This window comes from Podarcis cretensis, assembly GCF_951804945.1.
Source record: "Podarcis cretensis genome assembly, chromosome: 2".
NCBI lineage: Eukaryota > Metazoa > Chordata > Lepidosauria > Squamata > Lacertidae > Podarcis > Podarcis cretensis.
In genome coordinates, this window is record NC_137171.1 from 109,851,962 (window position 1) to 109,861,687 (window position 9,726).

The window sequence follows — 9,726 nt, forward strand, 5'->3', positions numbered from 1 at the left end:
TAATAATTTCCGAAATCGAGATAAAGGGAAGTCGATCAATATCATCAAAGTTGTATGTATTTCATGTTTTGTTTGTTTGTTTTTTTCTCTTTTTCTGTTTTTTCTTTTTCATTTTGTCTTTTGTATGTTTGTGAAATATATTTATGTCAAAATTTAATAAAAAATTTAAGTCAAAAAAAAAAAAAAAAGGAAAGTAGCAGGAAGTTATGGGATCTGTACTGAATGGGGATGAAGCAGTGTGACTTCTCCCAGGTACAAGTCGTATTGAAAGTGGGATTGCACCATGGGCATAGACAGGCTTTATGGGTTTTTTGGGGGAAGGGGGGAACTGAGTTATCTGCGACCTGATTGGTCAGTTAGATAAGTATTTTTATTTATTGACTTCATTTCGGGGCACAGCTGCCCCCTGCCCCCCCAGCAACGCCCATGGATTGCACATAACACCAGCTCATAGCATCCCGAGCACAAACAGTTATGGATGTGTAATAAAATGAGGCATCTGGAAGGGCCCACAGCTCCAACCCTTTGTTCCAGGATATATCGGACTTGCTTTATGCCAACTGCATTGGGACATATTCAGAAGACCATCGTATCACAAGGAGTTATGTGCAATGTTCCGAAGATTTCCCCCTTGAATACCTTCAGAAGTGCCCAGGCATAGGCTGGGCCTAGCATTTGCAGCTTTGTAGAGCACAGCTCTCTAAGAATTAATTGCATTAATTGTTACCTTTAAGAGATATGTTAATTTTTAATAGATAGGTTTTAATTCTATTAATGTTTATTAATGTCTGTCTCCTCTTGCTTCGTTCTTTATTTTCCTCATCCTGTTAATAAAACCCATTAAAGAGCAATTTTGATGGTTTTTGCTGTCCACCTGAATCCTAAAGGTCCACTGTCTTTGGCAGAACAACAGCCTTTTTTGAGTTAATGCATCTGACTGGAGTGAGCCAGCAGTAAATCACACTGAGCAAGTTGGAGTTAACTAGCAATAACAGAATCTGTAGAGGAGTGTCAGACCTAATGAGCACAGCAACTCATCTCCAGTGGGTCTTGCCCCCATGAAGCAGTTGCTGAGTTTCCCCATAGCTGCCTAACTCCCCTCCTTACCAGGGTTCCCCCCCAAATAAATCTGAGACTGCGCCTGGGTGAAGCTAACTTCTCCTCCTTTTCATACCTCTCCTGGTTATAGGAGACCAGCAGGGAGGGGAGCTCATCACAGCAGGTGGGGGAGACACCCATGCCTCTCACTAGCCAGACTCATCTCTACCTCATGGTCTCCCTCCTTTCTTGCTTCAGCTCCTGTCTCTGATTCTGGATTTCTCTCTGCTATAGGCTCCTCTGAGTCACTAAGCCTTGTTACCTCTTCAGCTACAAACACCTCCTCCCTGTCTTCTCCCTCTTCTTCCTTTGACCACTCAGTGTTGTCCCACCACCAATCCCCAAGCTCTGAGCTGCTTCCTTCCACCATTCCTCAACTTCAAACCAGTCCATGACAGCATTTTACTATGGCTGATCATGTCATGGGAACCAAGAGTGTTGTATTACTGCTGGTGGGAGCAGCTTCAGTATCGCAGAACCAGTTTGGCAATGTTCCCCCTCTCCTCACCCTGCAACTTTGACCTTACAGTGGATCTTTGGGAAGGAAGATTGAGCCTCCATTTTTATTCCCATCTACCTAATGGTAATATTAATGACACTCATAAAAAAGGTAAAGGACCCCTGTGAGTTAAGTCCAGTCGCAAACGACTCTGGGGTTGTGGCACTCATCTCACTTTACAGGCCGAGGGAGCCGGCATTTGTCCGCTCTGCAGACAGTTTTTCCGGGTCATGTGGCCAGCATGACTATGCTGCTTCTGGCACAACGGAATACCGAAACCAGAGCAGTGCACGGAAACACTATTTACTTTCCTGCCACAGCAGTACCTATTTATCTACTTGCACTGGCGTGTTTTCGAATTGTTAGGTTGACAGAAGCTGGGACCGAGCAACAGCAGCTCACCCCGTCGTGGGGATTTGAACCAATGAACTCATGATCCGCAAGCCCGAGAGGCTCAGTGGTTTAGACCACAGCGCCACCCGTGTCCCCAATGACAGTCATACTAAAAGAAAAAGTAAAGTTTTAGGCAAGAGAAGAGTGCCACAAAAGTGATCAAATAGGGTTTTTTATTATTATTAAAAGATACTATAAACATGCACAGCCATTGTGTTGAGGCTCTAAATATCAGTTGACAAGATCCAAAATAAGGAGTGTGCTTGGGTCTTGCTTCTGGCTAGACATCTTATTGGTCATTGTGAAAACAGGATGCTAGACTTAGGGTTGCCATATTTCAAGAGGTAACAATCCAGACACAAAAATTTGTTGAGCTTTTTTAGGGCAATTGCCCGATAGTAGGACCTCTGCCGCTGAGCCCTAGACACCTGTGCCAGAGCTCGGGTAGCCAGTGCCAGGGCCTGAACTTGAACCAGAGTTACCCGTGCACATTTTTTTCTTTAAACCCCCCCCCCCCAATCCAGGACATTTGCTTTAAAATATAAAATCCTGCCCTGGGATGGGCATGTAGGACGCCCAAAAGAGGGCATGTCCCAGAATTCCCAGACATATGGCAACGCTAGACTATATAGGATTTTGGCTTGATCCAGCTTGTCTCATCTTAAGCAACTTGTAGTCACCTTCGGGAATAACCATCATAATAACGCTGAGAGTAGCCTAATTCATTGGATTATTCTGTGGGAGACGAAAATGAAAGGGGAGCTTTGTACATTTGAACAGTGTCATATAAGTGATCAATGAGGACTTTTTATTAAAATATACAGCAGAGCCTCCGAATGAAGTTGGGAGACATTGGGTTTAAGTTCTCTTCATCAATCTTCTTAGAGCTTTGTGCACCTCTTTGTTCCTCAGGGTATAAATGAGTGGATTGAGCATAGTGGTAACAAATGTATAGAAAAGGGAGGCCATCTTGGCTTGGTCATGGGCATTGTTGGATGGGGGCTGGAGGTAAGTGAAAAGGGCTGTTCCAAAAAAGAGAGAGACGACAGTCAAGTGGGAAGCACAGGTGTTGAAGGCCTTCCGCCTGCCCTCAGCTGAGCGGATCCTTAACACAGCAGCCACAATGAAGCTATAAGAGACCATAATGAGGCCTACGGGTGCTACAAGGAACAGCACACTGGAAGTAAAAAGCACAGCCTCAGTGAGCGAGGTGTCAGCGCAGGCCAGTTTGATTAAAGCTGGCACTTCACAGAAAAAATTGTCTATTCGGTTCTCTCCACACCGTGGGAGCCGAAGAGTCATCACTGTCTCCATCACTGGGTTGCAAAGGCCACTAACCCAGGCAGCAGCCGCCATTTTGTAGCATACAGAGTGGCTCATAATGGTAGTGTAGCGCAGCGGGTGGCAGACGGCAGCATAGCGGTCGTAGGCCATGACAACCAAAAGAATACATTCTGTGGAGCCCAGAGCAAGGAAGATGTAGAGCTGGGCCACGCAGGCACCATAACTGATGGTCTTGCTTTTCCTCCAGAAGTTCACCAGCATCTGAGGGCCCACACTGGTGGTGAAGCACAGATCAAGGACAGAGAGATTGGTGAGGAAGAAATACATAGGGGTGTGGAGATTGGGGTCCAGCCGCGACACCACAATGATGGTTGTATTACCCACCAAGGTAATTGTGTAGCACACCAGGACAAGACCAAAGAGCAACATCTCTAAGCGTGGGCGGTCTGCCACTCCCAGTAAAATGAATTCTCCTTCATAGCTCTTATTGCCTTCTTCCCACAATCCTTCCCTGTACATTATCTAGAAAAGGAAGAAGCAAAAATAGCAAAACACCTACTCAAAATGGAGCTGGGATAAACAGTTGGCACAAAAGCAATAGTGGCATGGTTGCAAGACTGTGATCACCCAGTGATTCTTATTCTTGGGCATGAGACTCCCAGTTCTCCACGTCCAAGCTCCAGTTAAGTGTACTCTCTACCCAAACTGCTTCTGAATCTATGCAGTATGAATATGAACCAGGAACCATGTGTGCAACAAGAAAACCGTCTCATTTTTACATAGCTTAATGTAGGGATGGGGAACATTCAGATGTTGCTGAAGCACAATTCGGTTCAGCCCCAGCAAGCATTGCCAATTTCTGGGATGATGGGAGTTGTAGTTCACCAACATCTGGAGGGCCAAAGGTAATCTACTATTTTTTAAAACAACAACAACAACATTTAAACCAGATGATTGTCAGAAGAATACGTAGTGTGCAGACTTATATGTAGTTTTATGCACATTACTTGGCTGCAGAGCTGCGCTGTGTGAATTTCAAAAAATGGCCGTGTTTAGGTTAGCATATTTATTTCTGAAGGAGCAAATTACGTAACTTCATTTCAAATTACAAGCTCAATCAAATGTCTCCTCCATCCCCAGTCAATACAGATTTAATCAACATGAGGACATGGTGTAGGTTTGATTTCAGCAGTATTGGTGCATGCCCCCTGAATATTCAAAGGGTCCCAGATGCTTACCCAGGGTTCCGTTTCCTTGGACTGAGGGACAGCGGAGATGGTGGCGTCTTTAAGAGATATGGTTTATTTGCACATATATACCACCTGGGCCTATGATGGAGGGGTTGGCAGCAGTACACTCCAAGAGGGCCTTCCTTCTCCCATAGCCACAGCCTTGGATTCCAGTAGAAATCAGGTATGACTCTCCCTCTGTCTTTCTAGGCTGTAGCTTTTTCTCCAGCTTCTAGCTCTCCTAACTCAATTCTGCACTCTGGCCTTGGTCTTCCTAGCTAGCAGGTAGTTTAGGGAGGGAGGCCCACCCATTTGCACAGAGCCACTGCCTTTGTTACCTTGAATCATACTTAGCGGGCCATTACCAGGCTGGTCTAGCTAGTCCAAGAACTGAATCCATGCTGGATCCAGGAATTAGAAGGGGTCCAGGCATACAGCCTGTCCCCCCTCAAACTCGTAAGAGTATTTTCATAGAATCATAGAACTGTAGTGTTGGAAGGGACCCCTGTGGGCTGTGAAGGTGCAGTCAAGTGCAACATTCCGACAGAGGACTAACGACCTCCATGTTCTAACCGGTCACTATGACAACCAGTTTGGCGGTTGCTGGTAGTTTTGAGAGATACCGTATTTTTCGCCCTATAGGACGCACCGGCCCATAGGACGCACCTAGATTTTGGGGGAGGGAAATAAAGGGAGCGCAGGCAGCTCTGCGCAACCCTTGGGAGCTCGGCGTGGCACAGAGCGGTGCGCACCGACCCCTCTCGCTCTCCATGCTTCAGCGAAAGCCTGTATTCGCCCCATAGGACACACACACATTTCCCCTTCATTTTTGGAGGGGAAAAAGTGCGTCCTATAGGGAGAAAAATACGGAAACTGCTCAGTTGCATGACTTGATTATTGCTACAGCAAATGAAAGAGACTATGCACAACTTGTAAAACATCTTAGCAAAGAAGTGGAGGTTAAGGAACTGGGAGATGTTCAGTACGACCTCGGGAATCAAGTTGAAAGAGAAGAAGACAGCTCGTTTCTTCTCAACCAAAGGCAAAAGATCCATGAACTAATTGAAAGCATGTAGATGCAAGCTGCAAACACAGTTGCTACACCCATGGCCACTGACTTCTTAAAGAATCAGCAGAGTTCAAACCCCTTGCCAGACAACAATATCGGTCAGTGATTGGTAAACCTTTGTATTCAGGTACCACATGTAGACCTGACATAGCCACAGTGGCGTAGCGTGGGGGGTGCAGGGGGGGCCGGCCGCACCGGGCGCAACTTCTGGGGTTAGGGCAAATCCACGGGTTAGGGGGCGCAAATCCACGGGTTAGGGGGCGCAAATTACTTGCCTTGCCCCGAGTGCTGACAACCCACGCTACACCACTGCATAGCCAATGCTGTGGGGATACTTAGTAGAAAAGTAAATTCTCCCACTGAGTATGACTGGGCAGGAGTTTAAAAGGTGGTGCAGTATCTAAAGGGTACTATATACTCTAAGTTAAGGTTGTCAGCTGTCAGTAATCCTAGTTTGATTGGGTATACTGATGCAGATTGGGCTGGCGACTATGCTGATTATAAATCCACAGGTGGATATGTGTTTATGTTCAGGGACTTGTTTCATGGGGTAGTTATAAACAGAATTGTGTAGCATTATCTTCCACAGAAGCAGAGTATGTTGCAGCTACAGAAGCATGCAGAAAGGGGGAGAGTGGCAAGGGAGACAGCTCAAAGCAGGAGACAGGGATGCGGAATCTCATATGTTTGGAGACATCTGCATAATGATCAATGCAAAAGGTGGAAGAAAAAGGGAAATGCTCCCCCTAGAAAACTCTTACTTGGGTTGGCTTGCCTAATTCAGTCCAGCGCCTGGGCTCTTCTGTCTCAGCACTGTGTCCCATACTATCTGTTAGTACCTGCACATCTACATGACTGTAGTAGCACGATCTCTCTCAAAAGGGGCCTTCTGGAGTCAGGAGAACTGATTTTGTGATGTTATCCAGCAGGGAGGTGGTGGAGCAAGTTGCTATCCACCTCCATCTTCAGCAGCTCCCTGAAGAACCATCATGGAGCCCCAGAAGGAACAGAACTCAGACTCAATAATTAGGGGGGAAATTTACGAAGGCTCAAAGGACTCTCCTCCTCCTCGCTTGCGCAATGTCATTTGGAGTCTGTGACTTGCACAAGGGAAAGCATGGAAAGAAAAATACTACTTAACTCCTTAGGGAGCAAAAGTCTTTGAATTAACTAGCTATATGGGAATAGGCAAGGTGATGGTCAATACTTCCACAGAGTGTATAAGGTCAAAGCCCACCAAAGGGAATCTCATTGCAGACCTTCCTGTAGACCCATCTGACCCCTTGCCTGCCCAAGAAGGGGGATTCTCCAGCAACAGATGGGGCCATGAGATCTTGTCTGTCTCCTCTTCCTTCATTCTTTATTTTCCTCATCCTGTTAATAAAACCCATTAAAGAGCAATTTTGGTGGTCTTTTTGTCCACCTGAATCCTAAAGGTCCACTGTCTTTGGCAGAACAACAGCCTTTTTTGAGTTAATGCATCTGACTGGAGCGAGTCAGCAGTAAATCACACTGAACAAGTTGGAGTTAACTCTTTACTAGCAAAAACAAGATCTCTGGAGGAGTGTCAGGCCTAATGAGCACAGCAACTCATCTCCAGTGGGTCTTGCCCCCATGAAGCAATTGCCAAGTCTCCTCATAGCTGCCTAACTCCCCTCCTCCCCCCAGCAATCTTAGACTGCACCTGGGTGAAGCTAACTTCTCCTCCCTTTTCATACCTCTCCTGATTATAGGAGACCAGCAGGAAGAGGAGCTCATCACAGCAGGTGGGGGAGACATCCATGCTGCTTCACCAGCCAGATTCATCTTTACCTCGTGGTCTCCCTCCTTTCTTGCTTCAGCTCCTGTCTCTGATTCTGGACTTCTCTCTGCTACAGGCTCCTCTGAGTCACTAAGCCTTGTTACCTCTTCAGCTACAAACACCTCCTCCCAGTCTTCTCCCTCTTCTTCCTCTGACCACTCAGTGTTGTCCCACCACCAATTCCCAAGCTCTGAGCTGCTTCCTTCCACCATTCCTCAACTTCAAACCAGTCCATGATAGCATTTTACTATGGCTGATCATGTCATGGGAACCAAGAGTGTTGTATTACTGCTGATGGGAGCAGCTTCAGAACTGCAGAACCAGTTTGGCAATGTTCTCCCTCTTCCCACCCTGCAACTTTGGCCTTGCAGTGGATCTTTGGGAAGGAAGATTGATCCTCCATTTTTATTCTACATAAGAGGGACGCGGGTGGCGCTGTGGGTAAAACCTCAGTGCCTAGGACTTGCCGATCGTATGGTCGGCGGTTCGAATCTGGTAAAATGCGGACTTGACTATGCTACCACTCAGTGGATTTGTAACTGGCTGACTGACCAAACCCAAAGGGTGCTCATCAATGGTTCCTCTTCATCCTGGAGAAGAGTGACTAGTGGGGTGCCACAGGGTTCTGTCTTGGGCCCGGTCTTATTCAACATCTTTATCAACGACTTGGATGATGGACTCAAGGGCATCCTGATCAAATTTGCAGATGACACCAAACTGGGAGGGATGGCTAACACCCCAGAGGACAGGATCACACTTCAAAACGACCTTGACAGATTAGAGAACTGGGCCAAAACAAGCAAGATGAATTTTAACAGGGAGAAATGTAAAGTATTGCACTTGGGCAAAAAAAATGAGAGGCACAAATACAAGATGGGTGACACCTGGCTTGAGAGCAGTACATGTGAAAAGGATCTAGGAGTCTTGGTTGACCACAAACTTGACATGAGCCAACAGTGTGACGCGGCAGCTAAAAAAGCCAATGCAATTCTGGGCTGCATCAATAGGAGTATAGCATCTAGATCAAGGGAAGTAATAGTGCCACTGTATTCTGCTCTGGTCAGACCTCACCTGGAGTACTGTGTCCAGTTCTGGGCACCACAGTTCAAGAAGGACACTGACAAACTGGAACGTGTCCAGAGGAGGGCAACCAAAATGGTCAAAGGCCTGGAAACGATGCCTTATGAGGAACGGCTAAGGGAGCTGGGCATGTTTAGCTTGGAGAAGAGGAGGTTAAGGGGTGATATGATAGCCATGTTCAAATATATAAAAGGATGTCACATAGAGGAGGGAGAAAGGTTGTTTTCTGCTGCTCCAGAGAAGCGGACACGGAGCAATGGATCTAAACTACAAGAAAGAAGATACCACCTAAACATTAGGAAGAACTTCCTGACAGTAAGAGCTGTTCGACAGTGGAATTTGCTGCCAAGGAGTGTGGTGGAGTCTCCTTCTTTGGAGATCTTTAAGCAGAGGCTTGACAACCATATGTCAGGAGTGCTCTGATGGTGTTTCCTGCTTGGCAGGGGGTTGGACTCGATGGCCCTTGTGGTCTCTTCCAACTCTATGATTCTATGACATAAGTGACTTCTTTGTAAGTGGACTGGAGTCAGAGAGAATAGTGTGGTTTTCTGTTTTAGTATTAGTAGCTGTGAAGTATTCAGAATTGCAAAACTGTAAGCAGAGATCTCCAGAGGGAATCTCTCCAGGCTTCACTGGGGCAAACAGCTCTTCATATCTAGGATGAGTTTGACTAGTGCAGCAGCTGCAGAATACATGGCTACAATATGAGGAGGATATACCAATCCCTTCTTTCCACCTATAGTTATGGGTGATGTGAGCTTTAGTTCAGCAACATCTGCAGGGCCAATGATCCCCCTGCTTTAATACATCACACCTTGCTATAGTAATGTGTGGGGAAAAACCCCACACATGACCCTGAGGCGATTCTTTAGCTCTTCTGACTGGTTTTCCTACCCAGACCATAGCTATGGGATGAACTATATCCTCAAGGGTTACATAAGTCAAGTCCATGCTATAGTGCATAGGCAGGCAAACTAAGGCCCATGGGCCAGATGCGGCCCAGTCGCCTTCTAAATCCGGCCCGCGGACGGTACGAGAATCAGCATGTTTTTACGTTAATAGAATGTGCCCTTTTATTTAAAATGCATCTCTGGGTTATTTGTGGGGCATAGGAAATCATTCTCCCCCCCCCAAAAAAAATATAGTCCGGCCCCCCCACAAGGTCCGAGAGACAGTGGACCAGCCCCCTGCTGAAAAAGTTTGCTGACCCCTGGATTATGCCCAAGCACAACTCTGAGGTGGGCCACTGACGTCTGCGTTGCCTGCTCAGGTC

The 9,726-nt window shown here is 46.5% G+C and overlaps 1 protein-coding gene across 1 annotated transcript; it reads right to left on the reverse strand.

The window, feature by feature from the left end:
- Positions 1–2,783: 2,783 nt before the first annotated feature.
- Positions 2,784–5,028, reverse strand: LOC307208927 (olfactory receptor 2G3-like). Its single transcript, XM_079963970.1, has 2 exons — positions 4,513–5,028; positions 2,784–3,796 (listed from the first exon to the last, which is right to left on the reverse strand). The coding sequence occupies exon 2, from the start codon at positions 3,791–3,793 to the stop codon at positions 2,849–2,851; it is 945 nt and encodes a 314-aa protein (XP_079820096.1). The 5' UTR covers positions 3,794–3,796; positions 4,513–5,028; the 3' UTR covers positions 2,784–2,848.
- Positions 5,029–9,726: the final 4,698 nt, after the last annotated feature.

What these genes read in the sequence shown, in the direction of transcription:
- LOC307208927 (XM_079963970.1), bottom strand. Translation starts at nt 3,793, where the DNA reads ATGTACAGGGAAGGATTGTGGGAAGAAGGCAATAAGAGCTATGAAGGA.